The 24,848-nt window shown below is 49.3% G+C and overlaps 1 protein-coding gene across 2 annotated transcripts in view; it reads right to left on the reverse strand.

Moving 5' to 3' along the window:
- LOC144807659 (uncharacterized) overlaps window positions 1–24,848 on the reverse strand; it is a 90,206-nt gene that overhangs the window by 21,028 nt on the left and 44,330 nt on the right. The window contains exon 4 of one of the 2 annotated variants that reach the window (XM_078673289.1): window positions 11,957–12,038. The exons of the other annotated variant lie outside the window; for it this stretch is intronic. Within the exon in view, the coding sequence (XP_078529415.1) occupies window positions 11,957–12,038 (82 nt within the window). The remainder of the gene's footprint in view (window positions 1–11,956; window positions 12,039–24,848) is intronic. 2 annotated transcript variants of the gene reach the window in all.

Consider the following 24,848-nt stretch of genomic DNA (forward strand, 5'->3'; position numbering starts at 1 on the left):
TGCACTCCGTGTGAGGGATGGCAATACCATTAATTTTTATACGGTCGAGAGTGTTGGACGCTAAAGGAGGGCAGAGTTCCAGTGTGGGCCTCAATGATTTTAGTGCCTCAGAGGAATAAGTAGTGAGTTGACCAGAATCTATGGCCCCTGGGCCCGGTCAGGCACGGACAGGTGCTGAAGGGCTTGCCTTTGGCGCGTCGCTGGCGCGCCCGCTGCACACGTCCGCTGCGCGATCCGAATGGGGGCCGGGTTTTATGCTCCCATGAAACAGGGAAGGACAAGCCCAAGCCCAAGGGGGGCGTAGCAGGGGGCGTGTCTCACTCTCACCGGTCCGCCCACAATTTTTAAAAGCACAACAAACGCGTGGCATAGGCTGCAGTAGCGCGAAATTCAGCACTTCCTCATTCATGCGTCCCTGAGCTGAATGCCCTTTGTAAGTTTGTGGCAGGGGGCGTGTCTCGCTCTCACCGGTCTGCCCTCCCCACAAACAGCAGGCAGCTGCAGGGGACCGGGGCCGGAGCGGGAGGCAAGCGGCGAGGGAAAGAACAAAGTTAAAAGTGTTTCCAGGTAAGCAAAACAATTTTTAAAAGCATAACAAACGCGTGGCATAGGCTGCAGTAGCGCGAAATTCAGCACTCCCTCATTCGCGCTTCCCTGAGCTAAATGCCCTTTATAAGTTTGTGGCAGGGGGCGTGTCTCGCTCTCACCGGTCTGCCCTCCCCACAAACAGCAGGCAGCTGCGGGGGACCGGGGCCGGAGCGGGAGGCAAGCGGCGAGGGAAAGAACAAAGTTAAAAGTGTTTCCAGGTAAGCAAAACAATTTTTAAAAGCACAACAAACGCGTGGCATAGGCTGCAGTAGCGCGAAATTCAGCACTTCCTCATTCCTCTTCCAGCTTCTATCAGCTACGGAAAATAAGGAAGATTGTCCATCTGCTTACTCACTCCGCCCTGATTCAGGTGGTAATAGCATTGATACTCTCACGGCTCGACTTCTCCAACTCCATCTACCTTGGCCTCCCTGCTGGTCTGCTAAAAAGGCTTCAAATGGTCCAAAATCAAGCAGCCAGACTAATATTCAAACTCCCTAAGTGGTCTTCGGCCAGCTCTTGCCTTGCTCCACTCCATTGGCTCCCGTTGGCCCACAGAGTGTCCTTTAAGATTGGCTGTTTGGCCTTCAAAGCTGTGTACGGCAACTGCCCCAAATTTATCAGCAGCCGGCTTACCAAATACATCCCGAGGCGCTGCCTACGCTCAGCCCACCACCTTCTGCTTACCAACTCGCCTTTTAGACGGAAACGTTTGGGTGGCTGTAGCTTTTCCCATCTGGCTCCAAAACTCTGGAATTCTCTGCCTCTGGCACTCCGAAGGTGCAAAGACCTTATCAGCTTCAGAAAATCTTTGAAATCATGGCTATTCGTGCAAGCGGCTGCTAAGCGTTCTGGCCATAACAGCCTTCTCCTCTCAGTGCCATGAAACCCAAGGGTGTACACGCGCTCAATAAATACTTGTTAACATAACATAACATGTTATCTTCCCCATGTAAGTATGTTTTTCTATTGCATCTTTCCTTGTCTTTCGTCATCATTCCCTTCCTTTCTCCTCTCCCAGGTTTCTTGTACCCATACTTTCTAGGTGTCATTGTTACTTCTTTTCTTCATATTCCTTTTTCTTACAAGCTCTTCATTTTCTTGCTCCATTTTACTCTCGTTATTGCTACTTCCCAATTTTTATTTTTGACTTCTTCACATAATTTTCACTTTCCCACTTCTCCTCCAATTATTTACCCTATTTTAAGCTTCCTATTCTCTTTGGTTTTTGCTATTGATTTTAACTGTCAAGTGATTTCTTCAGCTTCCCTCCTTAACAGGTCATTTTCCTGCTTTTCTTTTTTCTTTTCTCTTATGATTATGGTAAATATGCCATCTCTTATTTTTTCTTTCCTTTATATATCCATGAGTTGTTTTGTTTCACTTATGTTATCATTGTTCACTATATCTTATTGCCCTGTTCTCCCTGATCCATTATGCCGTTAAGAATATTCTCATGGAATGAGAGAGGGCTGAACTCTCCCATTAAAAGGCAGAGAGTTCTCTCTCAACTAGCTAAACTAAATGCTGATATAGTTTTCTTGCAGGAAACGCACCTTACAGAGAATGAATCTCTCTAGTTACAAAAAGTTACAAAAAGTTTGGGTAGGTGAAGTCTTCTATTCCAGTGGTGATGGTAAACGAAATGGAGTCATAATGTTATGTCGTAAATCCTTACGCTACCAATTGATCTCTCAGGATTCAGATACAGAGGGCCGTTGGCTCAATGTTAAGTTGATATTGAAGGATGTTCCAGTCTCCTTTTTTAATGTATATGCCCCTACCGGAGGTGACTCTTCATTCTGGGTTACACTGGCTAAGCAGATTACTCTTCATATGGAGGACAATTTTATATTGGCGGGGGACCATAACCAAGTGTCTGATCCCTTTATAGACCGCAATTCTAAAGTCGCATTTATCCCCAACAAGACCCATAAATCTTTCATCCATATGATAACACAGCACAAACTTCTTGATGCATGGAGGCTCTGTAACCTGACCATCAGGGAATATACCTTTTATTCCCCAGTTCATCATTCTCAATCACGACTTGATTATTTTTTCATCTCGCATAACATTTCACAATCCCTCATAACTGCTGATATAGGACCCATACTCTTATCAGATCATGCCCCTATTTCCATGGATTTAGATATCCTACCCAAAACTAACGCTCCAAGACGATGGCGCTTTAACAACGCCCTACTTCTTGATTTGGCATTTTCCAATGCTTTTTAGACCTTTTGTGCCGAATATTTTCTTCTTAATCACACTGAATCATTACCCTTCTCTGTTATCTGTGATGCATTTAAAGCCTCAGCAAGGGATTTTATTATAACATATGCATCCAAAAAACCCATTATTGCCCGTAAATGTACTCATGTTGTCACGGCTGCTGGCTCCTCGAGGTCGGAACGATTCTCAAATGGGGTCCACCTCCTGACGTCCCTGTACTCTGACTAGCTATAAAGATCCAGAGCACAAAAGCAGTCAAGCGAGGGAAAGGTAGGGGTAGGAGCAGCAGTGGAAGGGACACCTGTATCAAAAGATGGCACACATTAGTACATGCCCTCTTCTTTCTGCTCTCTTGTACTGTTATCCTGACTTAAAACAGTACCTGGTAATTATTCAGGAGATGACCCCTTCCCTCATCTGAGATACTTCTCTCATGAAACACAGTTGACATAAAATAGAAGAACGACAACCATGTTACTCTCGGGGCAGCATACAATCGGCCCCGTACTCACCCACCATCCAAATACCATACGTACCAAAAGCACTCCCACAAGTTCCTTAATAAATCAGGTCCTTCGGCCTCTCAGTTCTCCGTGGTGAAATAGGACTCCTCCCCCACAAGGCTCCAAAACAAATGTAACCGTACTGTGGTCAGTAAATCGCTACCCAAAAGTCTGGCTGTATAGAACTGCCCACTAAAGTTTGGAAAACTATAAGTCAAAGGAAAGAAGACAAGAATAGCCTTACCGGGAGGTCATGGAAATCAGATTTGCGTCTCACTGCATCTCCGCAATAAGACCAACACGAACATCCGGGCGATGGATTGGCACGAGAGTCTAGGAGGGGGCATTCCGGCGTCTCCCAACTCTCAATTCCGCAGTAAACAAACCCCCAGGCAAACTACTTGATACGGCCGGGGAGGCGGCAAATCCAGTGTCTCCCAGACCCAATTTTGAGGTAACCGAACCCTACACACGACGTCTCATCGGCGTCAACACTCAGCCGAGTGAAAACTCATACTGCTACCAGTGAGGACGCGGAGGGGGCAATCCTGAGTCTCCTAGTGCCTCACTCTAGAACCCACGGCAATAACAACCGGTAAAAGTCACGGGCGTACCTGCTCAGCCGAGCAAGCTCGCAAACACCACTTCGCAGCCACGAAGTCGGAACAGCAACGTGGAAGCAAACAAAGTATCCCACAGCAGCTCCGCGGGAACAGGGTGTCCGCTTACCAGTAGACTCTAAGGACAAATCACATGCGAGAACCTCTGTCTCTCGCATAGCTAAATACCTTCCTGGTCCACCCCCCTACCGCTAGGCATTATGGGAGATGTAGTCCACCTTGATTAACCATTCGGCAGGCACATCCGTCAGGCCCTGACACATGTGCTTTTTCAGGACATTAAGAGACTGGAGCATTCTCTCTATACATCCAACTCTAAAGAGGTTCTTGATGAACTTATAAAAACGAAACTGCAATTTAATTAGGAATCTACGGATACCGCCTTTTTGTACCTTTTAAAATCTAGCGCAAATTTTTATGGTGGTAGAAATAAAGCAGGCAAGCTTTTAGCCAACAACTTGAAAACCAAACACAACAAATTTAATTTTGACTCAATTTGTGACGATAACTCTGTTTTAAAGTTCAAAGATGGAGACATTTTAAATGAATTTGCTGCCTTTTATAAGAAATTGTATTCATCTGAAACTAATCCCTCGGAAGATACACTCTCACATTTTTTTTCAACCCTACATCCTACCCCAACACCTACCAACTGAACTATCAAGTCTAGAAAGCGAGATTACGCAATCAGAGCTGTTAAATGCATTACATCATCTCAAAAAAGACAAAGCACCTGGACCAGATGGTTTCACAGTTGAAGTTTTTTCTTCATTTTTCTGATTTATTAATGCCTAAACTACATCTCTTAATTGATTCCTTCCACTCTCTGGGGAACTCTGAGGGTTCTTTTTCAGATGCCTACATTTGCCTTATCCCCAAAGAGGGGAAGGATCCTCAGTATTGCAAGAATTATCGACCCATATCCCTTGTTAATATCGATTATAAAATCTTCTGAAAAGCATTAGCTTTACGCTTAGATCCTTATCTTCCACGAATACTAGGCAAAGAACAATCTGGCTTTGTGAAAGGACGAGTCATTCAGGATAATACCAGACTCTTTTTTGATATTCTCTCTAAAGCCCCTCATCTTAATCATTCTTTAGCAGCCTTGGCTTTGGATGCTGAAAAGGCATTTGAAAGAGTGGAATGGCGCTATCTGTTTTAAACCCTTTAATGGTTCGGCTTTGGTCCCAATTTTATTTTGTTAGTTCCCCTTTTATATTCTAATCCTCGAGATGCTGTCTTTGCAAATGGTCTTTGTCGCCCCTTTTTAATCTTGGCAGAGGTGTTCGTCAGGGATGTCCCCTCTTCCGTTTTCTTTTTAATTTAGCCCTTGAACCTTTTCTTTCCAAAATTCGGCAAAATTCCCAAATTTCGGGATTCCACACCCCTGCTACTCATGTTAAGCTGGCAGCGTACGCTGAAGATATCCTACTTTTTCTATCGAACCCCAATGATTCGATTCCCGCTTTTCTTGAGGAAGTTAATACTTTCTCTTTGATTTTGGGTTATAAGCTAAATAATGATAAGTGCGAGATCTTACCTTTAACTAAATATACCTTTAAAGATGACTTTAAATCCACTCATTTTACCTGGAAATCTTCCTCTATTAAATATCTGGGCTTACATTTTGCACCAACTATTAAAGGAACAGTCACTTTATGTCTGAATAATTGCCTTAAAAAAATCTCTGATCTCACCACCAAATGGCATCCTTTATTTTTGTCCTGGTAGGGTCGGTTAGATGCAAAAACAACAATAGATACCATCAAAATGATGCTTTCACCCATTGTCTTATATACCATATCTAATATTCCAGTTCCTATATCTGCTAAACTTTTCAAGGCTATCAATTCAGTTTTATCATCCTTTCTATGGAATAAGACGCCACGTATATCTACCCTCAAACTTGCTCGTCCCAAAGAAGAGGGAGGCGTTAACTTTCCTCTCTTTTCAGTTTATCATAGGGCCTTTCAACTACGGCAGTCTTCTTATTGGCTGCTTGACTCTATTGATGATTCTCCCTTATGACCTCAGTTGAACTTTCCTTTATCTCTCCTTTTTCGTATCAAGAGTATCTTTCCTTCTCTCGTAAACCCCAAATTAATTCCACCCCACTTTTTAAATTCATCTCTAAACTCCTTAGTCCTTTGTACCCTGTAGCTCCCATTAATATAGCCTCCTTTCCAACCCCTACAATTTGGCATAACACAAGTTTATTGATAAGGAACAAGCCTTTTTACTTGAAAACATGGAGACAGCAAGGTTTATTGTGGATTTCCCAACTTTTTTTTAATGGAGAGTTTCTCTCTTTTTCTTCACTTAGTCAGCTGTATAATCTGCCCAACTCATTTCTAGACAAATACAATGCTCTTCGAACAACCGTTTTAGACGCATATTCACTCCTCTCTACTAATGCTCAACCATCTCAATCCATGCATACTCATACAAATATGGCCCTGCTTTTGCGTCTTCAACCCCAAGCATCAACTTTGTATACCTTTCTCCAATCTACTCCTACACCTAGAAATAAAACACCAGTTGAAGAACAGTGGGAGAAGGATTTCGACATTGATTGGTCTTTATCAGTTTGGAAGGCCATTTGGACAAAACTTCGGAAGACTTTGAGATCACCTAGCCTCACACAAACACTATTTTATATTTATCATAGACTTTTTTTGTCCTCACAGACCTTACATAAAAGGTTTCCTGACACACCGAATATTTGTTGGTCTTGCGCCTCTTCTGATGCTGATTTATTTCATATGTTATTTCTTTGCCCCCTAGTAAGCAATTTTTGGACGGGTGTTTGGGCTCAAATCAATTTACTTTTTAACACACATATCCCATTTTCCACAACTAATATTTTTTTAGGCAGCCTTTCATCAGCATGGGTCGATGTAACTAATTTTAAAATTGTTGATTTATTACTAGCAGTTGCCTTTCAATAAATAACGAGGAATTGAAAGAATTTTTCTAACATTTCATATAAAGCTTGGGGGTATGATGTCTGTCATAATCATAGAATGGATACATTCTCTAATCTGCCTTCACCTATGATTGCAAAGAGGATTCAACTTTGGTTACCTATTACAGTGTTTTTTGATAATTGTGCTAAATCCCATTCCCCATTGCAACCCTCCCAGCAAGAAGTCCTCAAACCTCCTTAAATTATATTTTCTTATGTGTATTGTTTATATTTCTATTTATAAAATTCATCTTTTTATACTGTTTTTATTCATGATACTTTTCACTGATCCCTACTGTTCTTTTCCTTTTTTCTTTTTCATATTTATACTGATACAGATTGTTTTGTTAATTGTATTTCTTTATTTTTACTTTTTCTTGTACCATTGTATTTCATAATGACACCTAATTTTCACAATAAAGTCCTAAAAAGAAAAACTTCAATTAAACCACCTGTAGCACATTATACAAAGGGCATTTTCAACGGACACAAAAACCCCAGAGATTTATTTTCTACAAACCGCTGAATACTGTAATCAGAAGCCTGCAAACAATCACACACAGCACCCGCCTTAGCACGAAACACCAGCACGCCCGCTCTTACATTTTAACAACTTAGATGGACTGAGTAATTCATCCCAAGCCTTTCCAGCTATTGTGGGCTCAATCAATGCACTCTATGCATACAGAACAGCCTCAATGTACACTGATCGCACAATATATCAAAATCCCACTGTTCCCCAAAAACATCAGTTTTACAATGGTGGCAATAAACAACAACTGCACATTGATTTCCAAAGACAGCATCAAATACTGCTCACCCAAAAAATCCCTTTGCTTAAACAAGGCCATTATGGATTGCGTCACAAAATAGATATAACAATCGGTTTAAAAATATTTTTCTATCACAATTTATATTAAAATTTAAAAAAAACACAAAGGCTGGACCTTTCTAGTGAAGTGAATGGGGGAGGGGGTTTATTTTGGACATGTGCCTTGGACGGACGGCCCCATTGTTCTGCCCCTTTGTTTTTCTTCACAAGGAGAGAGGGGCAGCCCGTCCCTCCTGGGGCGCCCCCTTTTAATAAGACTAATGATTGAACCGGGAGGCTGGAGGTCTGGAGGGGCGATAGGGACGAACATTATCTGCCTTCTGAAGTGTTACTTGTCCCTCCCCCTGAGCCCCCGCTGGGGGACACACATGCGTCAAAGGGAACCATGTGGGGGTACAGTTGTCTGTTGACTCCACTGGAGAGCACCTCCCTCATCCCTGCCATCTGAGTGCTGGGAGCACAGAGAGCATCTCTCGGCCCTTCACCAGGTGCACAATGACCGCTACAGCCCAAAGCGCTTAGGACCCCACCGTGATTTAAAGCGCTACAGTGAAACCACGCTGAAGGATACTCCCGCACCCTCCCAAAATGCAAACCCTGCGGCAGGGCACCCTTATGGCGTGAAGTACCACTCCAGCCCTCTCTTGGGCGAAGCCACTGACCATTTCATAAAATCTTCACAACTTGTTCCCGCTTCAAGCTTCAGGCAGAGGGGGGGGCGCACCCATTCTGGAGGGGGCTAGGGAAGCTTGTCCTAGAGGCAGTGTTGACAGTATGTAGGGTAGGCTGAAGGACTTTCACGGGCACAGCTGTGAAATAAACAATACATACACTGTGTATTGTGGCCCAGTAATGTATTCTCAGGGTCCTGGTGCCAATCACAACACCAGCCCTCATTGGCTCGAGGGCCGAGTGTCGTGTGATCAAGCCAGCTCACGGCATCCACATTGCTTCATGGTATGTACAATCCTCCCTTGATGCACGTGTACATACCACACATGTATATCGCATGGGGAACTCATCAGTTCACAGCTGGTTGCAGGCTGTCGGTGCTCGGCATCCGGGGCCCCCTGAAGGACACGCCCCCACAGCTCTCGCCAGCACTTGCGCAGGGCCGCTCTGGGCCTCAGGAGCGAGGGGGGGTCCTGGAAGAGGAGCCGTCGAGAGGAAGGGGACAATAAAAGCAGCACGGCCCGCTCGCGGGACACTCAGTGAGGCGACCCATTACAGGGCATTCATTGCACCCCAGCGATGTCTGTTGTTTGCTCTCAACCCCCAGTAAACGCCACTTAATTACCTACGTCCGGCGATAAGCGCTGTTTAAAGTGTAAAAATGCACGCACTTCGCCGTCTCCACAAAAGAGGCCAGTCACTTCAGCCGTAGAACACATGCCATCCGCTTCTGAAGGATGAATGGCTCAGTCGTCCCCTCCAGCCCTCCAACATTTTGCCTGCAGTGTGTACGCAGGTTTCAATAAATCCCTGGTGTTCCATGTTTTATTGTGGTGTATTCATTAATTATCCTGCGGTCACGCCGGGATGACCTGCACCGCCGCCTTATAATTATCAATGGATTGATCATCAGTAAATTGGATCTAGACTGCCGCGCCTGCCGGCTCTCCTCTTCAGACCTCCCATGGCACCCGTGAAACGAAAACAGGCAGAGTCGGCCCGGCTGCGGCAAGATCGGGGCCCGGGGGAACTGACCTCCCAAAATGTCACCAGGTGGGGCACGGGCTGCCCCGGCGGCGGGACTTGTTTCTGCCCCGGAGGGACCTAATGACCCTGCTGCTGTCCCGGTGTTGACTGACTCTGGAAAGTGCTGAACTTTCTGTGACCGGACGTCAGGTGCGAGAGGCGAAGGATGCAGTCACCCAGGGCGCACCTAGGGGTCCTGTCAGCTCTCCCACTGAGCGGGGTGCGGTGGGTCCAGCTGAGCACTAGAGGGTCACCCTCTCACTCACCAAGTGCTTCTTCAACCTTTGCGCAGCTCATACATACACGAAGCACAAAGAAGAGCAGCGCTGAAAGACAAGCGCGGCCTCGTGGCCGTCAAAGTTGTAAAGTTGTGCCTGTACAGCGTTTCCTTCACGGGAACCAGCTGCACAGGCCCAATAATTGCTAACAGATGGCGCTGCTGCTCGCTCCCGTGAGGGAATCGCGATACATGCACGAGCACTCATAGGAAGCTGTGCAAAACATGCACGAGTTTCAAGTAAAGTGCTGACTGATTCCAAGAGGTCCCTCTAAGCAGTGCTTATGCACTGCGTAGCGAGACCTAAAGAGGAGGTCACCGGTATGCTCAGACTGAGCACCTAAGTGGTAACTATGGGGTGGCGCGGTCGAAAGGCTAATGGCTCAGTGAAGTAACTGCTCCGCGGGAGATGTGCCTCTGTGTTGCTATATTATGTGTTGTCTGTATTTTTAATTGTTCCCTAGGAATACATTCATTTGTGAAAGGAAAGCAGGGTGATGGTACTGACCCGTGCCCTGAAGAAATTGCCTCCCAAACAATAGGCAATGAAACATGTTGGCTCTCTATGATGAAAAGAGGCAGCAGAGTGTCCTTTTAATGTGAGCAAACCCACAGCATAGAATAAAGGTGATAAGCTAGTGTTGGTTATAACTAGTTTTTAAAACATAAAGCGGTCACTAAATGCTAGGATCTACTTTATGGGGTCAGTTTTTTGGTACTTTGAGCAACACTTTAGTACACATATCCAGTAAGCTCACGAATGGTTTCACTGCACACTTAACATATGGGCACTTCACCATCACCATTATTCATTTGTCTTTACTGTTTCCTTTAGGGTACGGGTGTGCTGATGATGAGAACCTGAGTCCACTGGTGAGAACCAACCAGTGGACTCCCATGGTGTTACTTCCGTGAGGCACCCTATAACCCTTCACATTTTTGTACGTTTGTCACTTTATTGGCACTCACTTGTGTTATTAGGATTGTATCTATCACACTAAGCACTGAGTTACACTATTTGGGAACATTTTTATACATAGAACAGGGACCTATAGAGAAAGACAGTTTAGGATTCACTGCTCAAGCAGGATACGATATTGTGGCAGCTATTGACAGATATTAGGTCCACGTGCATCTACCCTAGCATTTAGGCCAGGTCTCTATTGTGTTTTGCTTCAGTGAGTGGGGGGATGACCTGGCTTATATAGTACCCCCCAGGCTCCTTGGTGAATTTAGAAATAAAACAATTTTCCAGAATCACCTAATGTGGTCAAGTGGGTAAGCCGGGACTGATCCCAGGTTTTCTTGTTTCCCATTGTGCAAGTCGGCATTTCTCTCTCTCATTTGACATAAAAGTTAATTATTTGTCTTTAACTCTTGGTGCATGAGGTGTGAGTCTGGGTGGCAGGAAGACGCCACACTTGGCTTGTTTTGGGCTCAAGGATAGAAGAGAACCTTGTGCTGAGCCAGAGCCAGGCATATGGCTCCAGCCTTCAGTGGTTTGTCCACCTCTAACACATAATGGCAATCAAAGGGACAAAGACATAGGAATCACTTGATGTGACCGTGGTCAGATAATGTGGTCAAGTAGGAGTATTAACACCACAGCACAAGTTCTCTTGCTACGCAGTCAATAAGATTCTCACTACTTCTTATTTCAGTGAGTGGGCTCTGAGACTAGGTGTCCTACCCTTATGTGTAACATAAAATGGATAGTTGGTTTACAATCCTGTTTTACTATCACATACTTATTACACGTGTTTAGTTTTCATTCAGTTATTCCTGTTACTGATAAAACCGAATACAAAGATCTTGAGAACACAATTCGTCACAAGGGGAGGCTGGGAATTATGAAAAAAAGTATCCTGGTTTAATAGACTTCATCTTGTTTGTTACATAATTTGGGTATCAGAGGCCCTGATGGTGCGACTCGGGGACTGTTCTTATCAATGAAATGCAGATGATGGAGGCTGCCCAGACTTTTGATAGAGTTCACAACCAGAATATTTTGGCCAAGATGTCAAGCCAGGAGTAAATGACAATGAAGTTTGTGGCTGCCCAACTCAGTGAACTACACACCTTGTTGGGGAGTATCACAAGGATTTCTAAAAGCACTTGCTACTTTAAATGAGCCTGCTTCTAAGCTCTCCAAATGTTTACAGATAAGAGATTAAAAGCATAAGTAGATTGTGAGGCCTAAGATTGTATTTCATTCCAATGAAATAATCAAGTTACCTCCTGTGTAAACTTGATTGACCAAACCGTAGCAATAGCAGGCAGAGAAGGCTTGCTTCAGGGTCCAGTACAGAGATAGCAACTGAAATACAGCACAACACAGAACTGTCAAATCTATGTCTCTGGTAAACACTAGGGGATTAATTTACAGGGCAGTATGGTATGCCCTCAATAACCCCATGAGTCACAGTCCACACAATGTACAGGCTTTGTTCCCCCTACTCACAACCTTACATCCCCGCCAAATCCCCTGTCAGACCCTCTCCCTGTTGATGCCAAACAGCAGACATACGTTTCAGGCATGTGAGCTGTAGATCACATGCTTTGAATACTCCTGCCATCTAGTGTTGGGTCTGAATGTTTGCAAGTTGTTCTTCGAATAAGTCTTTTCAGTCACAAGGTAGGTGATTCCTCCTTTCAGTGATAGTGCGCATGGGCTTCCACTCCATTGTTAGATAGTTTTTTTTCGCCATTGGGTTCGGACGTCTATTGCTGCGCTCTGTTTGAAAACCATTGCTTTGGGTTCCCCCCGGTGCGCAATCCACTTTACCCGCGTCTTTACTGTTTTCGAACGCGTATTCCACTTCTCCGCGTATCGTGTCCGTCGAAGAAAAACATCTACTTCGATCAGAGGTCTTGGAAAGGCTGTCAGCCTACCCGCTTCGGTCCACTTCGAATTCGATGGAACGGACCCCATTTAAATTCTGCCCTTGGTGCCGCACTAAGTATACGCGCACTGACCTGCACAAAGTTTGCAACTTGTGCTTGTTTCCGGAGCACAATGAAGAGAACTGTGACGTGTGTAAATCGTTCTGATCGAAGAAAACGCTCCTTGATAGTAGGGCTTGACGTCATGAGATGCAAAGTTACAACATCGACTACATACCGAACATCTTTGGCAAATATTTCGAACAGGAATTCAACGCACAAGGGGCAGAGGAAGAACTCGTCTCCATCCCAGAATCGGACTCAGACGCGGAAGATGACTTGCCGTAAGATCAACGTACCGTGAGTACCGAAAGCCCCTTAACCCAAAACCCAAGCCAACCAAAACAAATGTCTTCGGTCCCACCCCCGCCTTCAGGCCACGGTCAGCACCGACAACATGTTTCCGACGCCCCACCCTCCGGCTCTGCACAAAACACATTTCTAAGCCTTCTGGCTCGGGATCGAGTCAGCCAAAGACTGGAACCGAGCCAAAGCATTCAGGCTCGAAGCCGAAACCCGCTTCAGAGCTGAAATCATTGACGCCAAAGACAAAACCTCCTTCGGCACCGAAACCTTTGGCGTCGAAAGGAGATTCCACCCCAGCACCAAAATCTTCAGCACCGAAACCCAAAACTGTGCCTCCGAAGCAGCAGGGTCCAGATTTCGATGTTTCAACATCCAAATCGGACCCAAAACAAAGGGAACTATACATAAATCCTGATACAAGATGTGTTCTTACTAAGTCACCTCAGAAACGTAAACCTGAGTCACAAGAAAGACCCTTACTTTATTCCTTTCAAGAAGAAGAATGTGGATACTAACCCTACTCCCTTCGCTCATTCTTCAACACCAACCTCTCCACCTTTACGTCATTTGTTAAACACACCCACTAACTCTCCAGGATGATCATGGGGATGTGGGGGACACTCTTCTACAGATATATCCCTGGAGAGACTATCACACAGATTCACCAAGATCTTTGCTCTGCAAAGCCTTCTCCTCCTGATGACAATGTAGGAGACCTAGAGTTGCTCACTAGAGCTGCCGAATATCATGGGGTGCAGTTACACAAGGAATCTCTAGAGGAAGATTTCCTAACCCTCACTACCACACATAGGGCTAGTCACACTCTGCCTATTCTTAGTCCCTTCGGTGCTCATGACGAGCTCAGCTCGTCATGGCATATACCTCTCAGGTGCTCACCACACCCGTTTTTTATTACGGCCCAGCACTGCAGGGGAATCGCTCCAGCAGCCATGAGGTTAGAGGCATGATGAGACATGCAGATGACATTTTCAAAGATCCAGTGCGGGCCTACATTCTAAAACCGAGGAACTTGAGGTTCATTGCAAATCTGACCTCCCTCCCCCCGCATATCACATCGGTCAGTGACCTCAACGATCACTACTCTGCAACTATGTTGACCATTCTGGATGACCTAGCCCCACTAAAACTAAAAAGAACTCAAGTCCAATATAGAAAGCCGTGGTTCACTGGGTCCTTCAACAATCAGAGGAGATCCCTCAGACATTCCGAAAGAATCTGGAGACATCAACCCTCTGCCGCTCACCTAAAACTTCTCCGCCAAGCCAGAAATACTTACAGCAGGAATGTCCTCAACTCAAAAAAAGAATTCTTAATATCGGAACTAGGGAACACCCAGAACAGACCCCCCCAAACGTTTTGAACTGATCAAACACCAGTCCAACAAACTGGCCAAAACATTGAAAGAAAACCCCAAGTCTCTAATTTCATCCGAGGAATTCTCCTTGTTTTTTGCGAACAAAATCAAAACCTTAGGCAACGAGCTGAGTTCGGCCTCATACTCTCTACCGCCCCCTGACCTGCTTCCTCCACCCACGCCGCCTCACCAGACCTCACCTAAGAATCAAGCACACTGGACCAACTTCACTCTCTACGACGAAGACTCTGTCGCCAAAATCCTTTCCACCTTAAACCCGAACAACCATTTCAACGACCCGCTCCCCTCTAACTGTCTAGTTGCCACTGCCCAATCCATTATTCCTAGCTGGACTGCGATAATTAACGCCTCTCTCCGGCAGGGATCAATCCCTGACTCTCTGAAAGCGGGCCAAGTCCTCCCCATTCTGAAAAAGCCGTCGCTGGATCCAGCCTACCCAGACCATTTCAGACCTATTTCCAACGTTCCTCTCTTAGCTAAAGTGCTGGAGAAATGTGTGCAACTGCAACTAAGTCATCACATCAACAACTTCCACCTACTAGATGACTGCCAATATGGATTCCGACCTGGACACAGCACTGAAACAACCATGCTCCACATCTACGATGATGCCCTCCAAGCACTTGACCAAGGCAAAACATGTCTCCTGATCCTTCTAGATCTATCCTCGGCCTTCAACATGGTCAACCATGGTAAGCTACTCGAACGCCTCAAATTTAGGATGGGACTAGATGGCCCTGTCCTTGAATGGTTTAGATCCTTCCTCCAAAACTAATCTCAGAGATTCCTAATTAACGGCAACCTGTCTGCTCCCTCTTGGGTCACGGTTGGAGTCCCTCAAGGATCAACGCTGTCCCCCACCCTCTTCAATCTTTATTTAGAACCTCTTGCTGAAGTCCTTCGCACCGCAAATATCTCCTACCATATGTACGCCGGCGATACTCAATCCATATCAAAATCTCATCTCTCGAGGAGATTCTCTCCCTAAATGAGGCCCTGAAGCTGACCGTCCAATGGCTCTCCTCCAACCAACTCAACTCAAACTAAATGCAAAGAAAACAGAATTTCTTCTAATTTCCCCTCCTAAAACTGACCCTGAGATCCCGACATGGATTAAAGCCATCACAGCCTTAAATTGTCCACCGACCATTTTGGACTTGGCCAAAGCTCTGGGAATAACCTTGGATTGCAACTTGAACATGCAAGACCACATCAACTCAATGGCCAAATCTGCCAGATTGCACCTGAGCTACCTATGGAATTTGAAACCCTTTCTTGACGCTCCCGACCTAAAACTGGCCAAGCACTAGTCATTTCTAGATTTGAATATAGCTGTTCTACCCTTTCTGGTTTACCCACGGTCTCCCTAGCACCTTTAAAAGCCTGCCTCAATGCAGCCGCCAGACTACTTACCGGAACAAGGAAATTTGATCACATTTCTCCTCAGCTGAAAGCGCTGAACTGGCTTCCTCTCGAGGCCAGAATACAACTTAAGCTGGCATGCATCACACACAAAGCCCTACACTCAAACTCCCCTGCATATCTTGCACTGAAACTTGTGGTATCCGGAGAAATCAGAAACTCACGGTTTGCCAGTGACCTATTTCAGCCTGCATGCTTTCGGAAGAAAAAAACCTATACTCTGGTGTTCGCTGGGGCTGCACCAAGAATATGGAACTCCTTCCCACCAGCCATCAGAAAAATCCCCTCTCTTGCATGTTTCAAAAAGGAGGCCAAATCCTTCCTCATGGGTAAATTCCTCGGCTAAACCCCCTTCCCTCAACCACCTCAGGGACTATTGCCTCCCTCCGTCGACCTTTCGCCCTACCAAGAATCCTGGGGCCTGTCCTCAGCAACTGTAATATTAACTGAATTTGTAGACTGTCATCCCTCTTGTACTCAGCACCTCCCCACTCCCTCGTTAATTTATGGTATACTCTTGCGATCCCATGCCTCTTGTACAACTCTATGACTTTGTAAAGTGCTCTGATACCCTAGCGGGTCAAGTTCGCGCTCTAAAAAACACAAAAATAAATAAATAAAATAAGGCTGCTCCTTCAGATCCAGTCTTTATTAAAGGTCAGCTACCACTAGACTCTTTGGTAGTCTCTAATGCCCGTAAAAGGACCTATTCACAGACCACAGGGATGCACCCCCTCCAGTTAAGGAGTCAAAACTATTAGACGCCTCTGGTAAGAGAGTAGCTGCTTAAGCAGCAAACCACTGGCACGTTGCCAACACCCAGGCCCTGCCAGACAGATTTGACAGGGCACACTGGGTTGACATGGAGCAGTTGCTGCAACATCTCCCAGATGAATATAAAGCAAAAGCCCAAGATTTAGTTCAGGAGGGAAAGCTCATATCCAATTCCTCAATAAGATGCGCTTTAGATGCTGCAGACACTGGAGCTGGGGGGTAACATGAGTGTGTTACTTAGAAGACAAGATTGGCTAAGGATTTCTGGGTTCAAACTTGAAGTCCAGCAGTCTACTTTAAATATCCTTTTGACAAGGAGCATCTCTTTGACCCCGAAGTAGATAAGTCCTTGGAGAAGATGAAAAAAGATACAGTGGTAGCCAAATCTATCAGAGCTCTACAGTCTCCTTCTAACCGTGGCTCCTTTCGTTGCTCTTTCTACCAAGAGGGTCTAAGACCATGTCTTCAGACAACACTGCCACCTCTTACAAAGGTAACAACTAATTTTCCTCTACGAGAGGTTTCTTTAGAGGAGGATATAGAGGTAACAACAACAAAGGTCGAGGCAAGGGTTCAGTACCGCGTAATTCCCACTCTCCCAACAAACAGTGGCTTGCTCACACTTCCCCCGGCCATTTTACACCCATTGGGGGACTTCTTCTACAATTCCTCCATATTTGGCAATCTATCACTATGGACAAATGGGTGTTAGGAATTATCCAATATAGTCATTGCCTGGAACTTACCAACATTCCTCCAAACATACCACCAGGTTCTCACAAAATGTCGCCAGAACATTACACTTACATTTAAACTTTAACAAGAAGTACAGTCTCTCCTCTCCAAAGTAGCCGTAGAACTTGAGCCGTTATAACATCAAGGAACAGGGGGCGTACTCCTTGTATTTTCTATTCCCAAAAAAGACGGCTCATTGAGACCCTTTCTAGACTTCAGAGAATTAAACCCTTTACATACTTTCAGAGCATTTCCACATGGTGATACTGCAACAATTGCTCCCTCTTCTAAAGCAGGGCGCTTTATTGTCTACCCTAGATTTTAAAGACGCATATTGCCACTTTCCAATTCATCCCGCTCTTTGCAAATATCTCAGATTCAAGGTACTACTGTTTGGAGTCACCACTGCTCCCAGGGTATTTACCAAATGCCTTGCACTAGTCACAGCACATCTCAGGAGAGAACACATCCATGTCTTCCCATACCTGGACGACTGGCTCATCAAAGCAAGCAATTACCAAAGGTGTCTTCAACACACTCAAACCACTATTCATTTACTTCACTAACTAGGATTCACAGTAAATGCATTGAAGTCTCACTTACAGCCTTCCAACATACAAACTTATCTGGGAGCCACAATAGACGCTCACAAAGGTCTAGCCTCTCCCAATACAGCCAGGGATTCATAACATTCAGTCCCTTCCCGCTCAATTTCAGCCCAACCAAGCATTGCCAGCAAGAGTATTCATCAACTACTAGGGATGATGGCGTCTTGCATTATACATTTTTTCCCCATCCAAGGCTTTACCTGCGTCCCCTTCAAGAAAGCTTTGCAAGTCCATGAAACCAGTCGCAGGGTCAGTTGACCGATCTAGTGCTCTCTACAGTGGTGGAACCCACAAAATGTATCCAAAGGGCGGCCCTTTCTTGACCCTGTTCCACAGACAGGGCTAACAGCAGACACATCGCTCACTGATTGGAGCGCTCACCTACAGACTCGCACAGTCCAAGGGTTGTGGACTCTAAAGTACAAGAGCCTCCATATCAATCACCTGGAGATACTAGCAGTATTTCTTGTGCTCAAAGCCTTCCAACCTCACCTTACAGAAAAAACTGTCCTAGTATGAACAGAAAACATGACAGCTATATATTATATACAAAAACAGGGGGGGAAACACACTGTCTCCAAATGTCTCGCCTAGCACAAGCCATTTCGGAGAGGAGTTGGCCTAACGGCTAGGGCGCTCGACCTCGGACCTGGGGATCTGGGTTCGAGTCTCGGTAACGACGCCAAAAACCTCCTGTGATTCTGGGCAAATCACTTAATCTCCCCGTGCCTAAAAATGAATGCGTGTCCTCATGTAACGTAACTGGTGCTATGTAAAGCGCTCTGATACCTGATTCAGTTCGGGTCTCGTTCGCGCTATATAAAACTCTGCAAAAAAAAATAAAAAATTAAAAATGGGACATACATCAAAAAATGTATCTCCTAGCAGAACATCTTCCAGGAGTGAACAATCAGATTGCAGACTGTTAGAAAGGCGACCCGGGGGAGGCAGAAGATGTCTGACTGACCACCCCTAGGTCCACCCCTCCGTCGAGAAGTAGCCGAGCATTACCGAGAGGCCTCCTGAATGAGGGCCCTCTCTTCGGATCGTACAGCAGAGTAATCACAACACTACAAACGGACACCACACAGGAGGTCAAGTTCTCAAGCTTTTATAAGTAATAACGGTTGCGGGTTCTTGGCAGTATATACAGCTGGATCGCGGGATCCGTAAAGTCTCGGACAAGGAGGGTAAGGTAGCGGGACAGTCTTACTCTGGGCGGAGGAAGGGATACCCTACGCACAGCTCTCAATCCTCGAGCTGGGGGGTTCCGAGAGGTTCGAGCCGCGGCGGCGCCAGCAGGCTAACAAGATGGTTCAGCGAGGTAGGCCGCGGCAGCGCCAGCAGGCTCTCAGATGGTTCAGCAAGGTAGGCCGCGGCAGCGCCAGCAGGCTCTCAGATGGTTCAGCAAGGTAGGCCGCGGCAGCGCCAGCAGGCTCTCAGATGGTTCAGCAAGGTAGGCCGCGGCAGCGCCAGCAGGCTCTCAGATGGTTCAGCAAGGTAGGCCGCGGCAGCGCCAGCAGGCTCTCAGATGGTTCAGCAAGGTAGGCCGAGGCAGCGCCAGCGGGCTCTCAGATGGACGTCGGGTTACAGGAAGGATGAGTTTGTCTGGTGTCGGCCGTGACAGCGTCAGTAGGGCCTCCAGTCCAGGATACAACTGGCGTCCTACTCCGGGGCTGGCCCAGATATAGGACGGAGGTCCTTTGATGTCCGGACCCTCACGCCTGGGGGCCAGAGGCGTCGGGATGATGGTGTCCAGACACCCAGCAGGGGGGTGGAGCCAGCGCCCAGGGAGGCCGGAGGGCGATCGATACCGGGCTCCGGGGACGGCTGGAGGGTCATCGAAACTCCTCTCCCTCCGGGATCTGTCGAGTGGCCACTCGACCACCTGGGTGGATCTTGGTGCCTTGATGTCTGGGCTTCGCTGGGGCCGAGGCCACGTGGTCGTGACGTGGTGGACCCAAGATGGAGTCGGGCACGCCCTCGCGCTTAGGTCGTGATGGGCCTACGCTGGGGCCAGGCCGATGATGGGGATCCGGGATGGTAGCCGGATCTGTGGTGGAGAGGCGTGCAGGGTCGGGCAGAAGGGGCCGCCCGAGGTCCGGAGGAGGGCTGATGTCGTCCTGGGCCCGCCATGCGGGAGGGGTAGGACCACGCCATGCGGCCGGGTCCAACACGCGTCCCCCCCAGCTGAAGGCAGGGGAGAGTCACCCATTTTCTTGGGGATTCTCCTCGCCGAGGCGGAAGAATCTGGACAGGCCGTCGGCATTGGCGTGGTCGTTGCCGGGGCGATGCTCCACAGTGAAATCCATCCCCTGCAGAGAAATGGACCAGCACAGCAGTTTCGGGTTTTCTCCCCGCATCTGCATCAACCAACGCAGGGGCTGGTGGTCGGTCTGGACTCGGATGTGGGTGCCGAAGAGGTAGGGCCGGAGCTTCTTGAGTGCCCACACCACGGCAAAGGCTTCCCTCTCGATGGTGCTCCACCGTTGTTCTCTTGCCAGGAGGCGTCGGCTGATGAAGGCCACAGGCCGGTCGATTCCTTCGGGGTTAACTTGGGACAGGACCGCCCCGATGCCGTACTCCGAGGCGTCGGTTTGGACTACAAACTCTCTGCTGTAGTCGGGGGCCTGGAGCACAGGGGCGGTGCACATGGCAGTCTTTAAAGTCTCAAAGGCTGTCTGGCACGCAGGGGTCCAGTGCACCTTCTGGGGTAATTTCTTTGAGGTCAGTTCGGTGAGGGGCCCCACAATGCTCCCGTAGTCTTTTATAAATCGCCGATAGTATCCGGTGAGCCCCAGGTAGGCTCGGACGGCGGTCTGGGTGACCGGGGGCTCCCAGGCCTGGATGGCGTCTACCTTTGGTTGGAGGGGAGCTACTTGACCGCTCCCTACTTGGTGTCCTAGATAGGTCACGGACCCTTGGCCTATCTGGCATTTGCTGGCTTTGATGGTTAGTCCGGCCCGCCGGAGGGCCGTCAGGACTTCCCAGAGGTGGGACAGGTGCTCATCCCAGTGACGGCTGTACACCGCAATGTCATCTAGATAGGCGGCGCTGTATTCCTCTAGTCCGGCCAGCACCTGATTCACTAGCCTCTGGAAGGTGGCCGGCGCATTTTTCATGCCGAAGGGCATCACTTTGAAGTGATGGTGGCCATCTGGCGTCGAGAAGGCCGATCGTTCGTGTGCGCCAGGAGTAAGGCCGATCTGCCAATACCCCGCCGTGAGATCGAAGGTGCTGAGGTATCTGGCGGCCCCTAGGCGATCGATCAGTTCATCCGCCCTGGGGATGGGATGTGCGTCGGTCCTGGTGACTGCATTCAGTCCCCGGTAGTCAACACAGAACCGGAGCTCGGGCACTGTTCCAGGGGAAGCGGCTTTCGGGACCAGGACAACGGGACTGGCCCAGGGACTGTTTGGAGGGTTCGACTACCCCCAGGGCCAACATCTTGGCCACCTCGGATTGGATGCAGGCCCGAACCTTGTCGGGCACTCGAAAAGCTTGTTGTTTCACAGGGGGGCTGTCTCCGGTGTCCACATCGTGGACGCACCACCGGGTGACCCCCGGCGTGAGGGAAAACAGATCCGCAAACTGCCCCAGCAGCTTCCGTCAGTCTTGTTGCTGCTCTGGGGTCAGGGTAGAGGAGAGCCGGACCCCTTCGAAGGAGCCGTCTTTCTCGGTGGTGCTGAGGAGATCTGGTAGTGGCTCGGAGTCGTCTTCAGCTCCGTCATCGGTCGCCAGCAGCAGACTCAGTTCAGTGCGTGCAAAGTGCGGCTTGAGCCGGTTAGCGTGTAGAACCCGGAGGGGGTTCCTGGGGGACTCCATGTCTACCAGGTAGGTGACGGGGCTCTTGCGCTCCACCACCTTGAAGGGCCCCGTCCATTTGTCCTGGAGGGCACAAGGTTCAACCGGGGACATGACCCAGACTTGCTGGCCCGGCTCGAACTCGATGGACGAGGTGTTCTGGTCATACCAGCGTTTCATTTCCTCCTGACTGGCCTCCAGGTTGGCCTCGGCAAGTTCCCTGAACTTCCGAGTCTGATTGCGGAGTGTCAGGAGGTACCGGTAGACATCCGGTGGAGCATCTCGAACTGCTGTCTCCCAGCCTTCCTTGACCAGGCTAAAGGGGCCTCGAACCGGGTGTCCGTACAAGAGTTCGAACGGGCTGAACCCCAGGGATTTCTGGGGTACCTCTCGGTAGGCGAACAGGAGGCAGGGCAGCAGGACATCCCATTTGCGCCGGAGGGGCTCTTCTAGGCCCTTGATCATTCCCTTCAGTGTCCTGTTAAAGCGTTCCACTAGTCCATTTCCCTGGGGATGATACGGGGTGGTGAACTTATATGCGACCCTGCACTGTTGCCATAGGGACCGCATATGCTTCGAGATGAAGTTGGACCCCCGATCACTCACGACTTCTCGGGGGAAGCTGACTCAGGAGAAGATGCTCATGAGGGCTCCGCCCACCACTGGGGCCGTGATGGTTCGGAGAGGGATGGCCTCAGGATAGCGGGTGGCATGGTCCACCAGGACGAGGATGAAGCGGTGCCCCTGCGAGGTGCGAGGGTCCAGGGGCCCTACGATGTCTATTCCCACTCGCTCGAAGGGGGTGGTTACCACAGGGAACGGCTGGAGCGGGGCTTTGACCTTCCCCCCGCTCTTCCCGCTGGCTTGAAAGGTCGGGCAGGTCCTGCAGTGGTTCTGTACATCAGTGCGCATTTTTGGCCAGTAGAAATGGGTCACCAGGCGGCTGTAAGTTTTGTCCTGCCCCAGGTGCCCGGCGAGGGACACATCATGTGCTAAGTTCAGGAGGAAGTCTCTGAACCGGAGGGGTACAACCAGCACCCGGCCGGCCCCTAGCTCGGCAATCTTCTGCTCACTGTAAAGGAGGTCGTTGTCCCAGTAGACCCAGTGGGACCCCGCGGGGTCTCCAGCGGCTTGCGTAGCGGCTTGCTGTCGCATCCCCTCGAGGGAGGGGCAGGTTTTCTGTTCCTGCCGGAACTGTTCGCGGGTGGGGCCACCTTCTTGGCGCCATTGAGTGAGTTCTGGGAGGTGGTTGAGCTCAGTGAGATCTTCTTGGTCGGGCCCTTTGGGGCCGGGCTCGGTGTCGGCGTCCTCGGGGACGACGGGTGGCGGAGGTGCGGGCCATTCTGGCTCCTCTGTTGGAGCTTCCCCCGCTGGGGCGGAGGCTCAGGCGGACATGGAGCGGGTGGTCGCACAGACCCACTCGGGAAGGCCTAGCATCCCCAGGTGCTCTCTTCGTTCGACGCCAGCCCATGGGGAACTTTCCAGGTCGTTTCCAAGGAGGCAGTCAACGGGGGCATCGTCGCGGACAGTCACTTTCAGCACGCCCGACACTCCCCCCCACTCGAAGGGGATGCGGGCCATCTGGCACAAAGTTCCGGAGTTATCTGCGGATCGGACTGGGCACAGGACGTTAGGAAGGATCTGTTCTGGGGTCACCAGATGGCAGCGGACCGCGGTCACGCTGGCCCCAGTGTCACGGAGGGCTTCGGTCCGGCGACCATTGATGGTGACCCACTGGCGGTATTTCTGGGTGTTGCCGGGGATCGGGCCTCGGGGGATCAGGTCGTGAGTACCCAGGCATGCTAAGGTCATGGCGGCGGGCTCCCGCTCGGCCGGCTCGTGGTCGCCGTCCTCTTCCTCACTTCTTTCTTCGCCTAGGGCAGCTGCCGCGATCTGGCGGGCTGGGGGCCCGGTGGTGCCGGGTCGCTGGTTCATCTGGCAGAGGGGGTCATTCGCATAATGACCCTGTCGCTGGCATCTGTGGCACGTAACGTTCGGGCGGGGCCCCGGCCTGGCTGGGGGGCCCCCTCTCCGGCCCAGGGATGGCGACGTGGAGGTAGGGGATGACCCCGGGGGGGCGTCTCGACCCCGGCTCTGGCCTACTCCGCCACCTCGTGGTCGGTGGTTCCCCGGGGACCCCCGGCCGTAATCTCCCATCGTGTTCCGGGGAACTCGGGTGCTGGCCCATCGGTCTGCCTCGACAGCGAGTTTTCGTGGCTCCGTCAATTTGCTGTCAAGGAGGTGCTGCCGGAGTTCGACGAAACAGTTATTGGACAGGTGTTCCCATAGAATGAGGTCGACCAACTGCTGGTAGGTGGTGACCTGGCAGCCCCGAGTCCACCCCTCGAAGGCTCTACTGTAATAGTTCACGTATTCCACCCACGTGGTACCGGGGATTTTTTTGCAGTCTCGGAATCGCTGCCGGTACATCTCGGGGGTGAGTCCGTAGCGAGTGAGGAGGGCGGTCTTCATGTGCTCGTACGAGGTCCTCTCGGTATCAGGGAGCTCCAGCAGGGCGTCTCTCCCTTCGTTGATAAACTTCCCCCACAGGCCGGCACCCCAGTCCCTGAGGGGTACTCGATGGGCGGCCATGGCGACCTCGTAAGCTTTGAACCACTGCTGGATGTCGTCGTTCTTATAGTACTCTTTGACGACATCCTTGGGTATGTGTACCTTCGTGTCCACCGGGGGAGGTGAGGTCTTACCCCCGGAGGTGGCAGTCTCGTTTGCCTTGGCTTTAAATTCTAGTTCTTTGAGGACGCGCTCGTGCTCGAGCATGAGCTTCTTCTCCTCGAGGTCTCTTTGTCTTCGCTTTTCTTCTAGGTCTCCTTCTAGCCGTAGCTGCTCGAGGGCTAGCTTCCTTCCTGCCAGTTGGATCTCTCCTTCTTGTTTGAGTCGAGCAAGCTCCAACTCGTGGAGCCGGTTCCTCTCTCGTTCTCGGGCGTCTTCGTGGGAGAGGCCCGTGGTTGGGTTTGCGGGTCTCTCTCCCGCTGGGCTCAGCTGAGCCTCCGGGCCTCCGTTCGGGCCCGGGTTATCTTCACTCGGAGGTGGCGCCTCACCGGCGTCCACCCAGGCCTGCAGGGCCGATTTGAAATCTTCTTTGGTGCTTAAGCCAGTGGTAGCGATGCCTAGATCTTTG

The sequence above is a fragment of the Lissotriton helveticus genome, chromosome 1_2 (assembly GCF_964261635.1).
Source record: "Lissotriton helveticus chromosome 1_2, aLisHel1.1, whole genome shotgun sequence".
Classification (NCBI taxonomy): domain Eukaryota; kingdom Metazoa; phylum Chordata; class Amphibia; order Caudata; family Salamandridae; genus Lissotriton; species Lissotriton helveticus.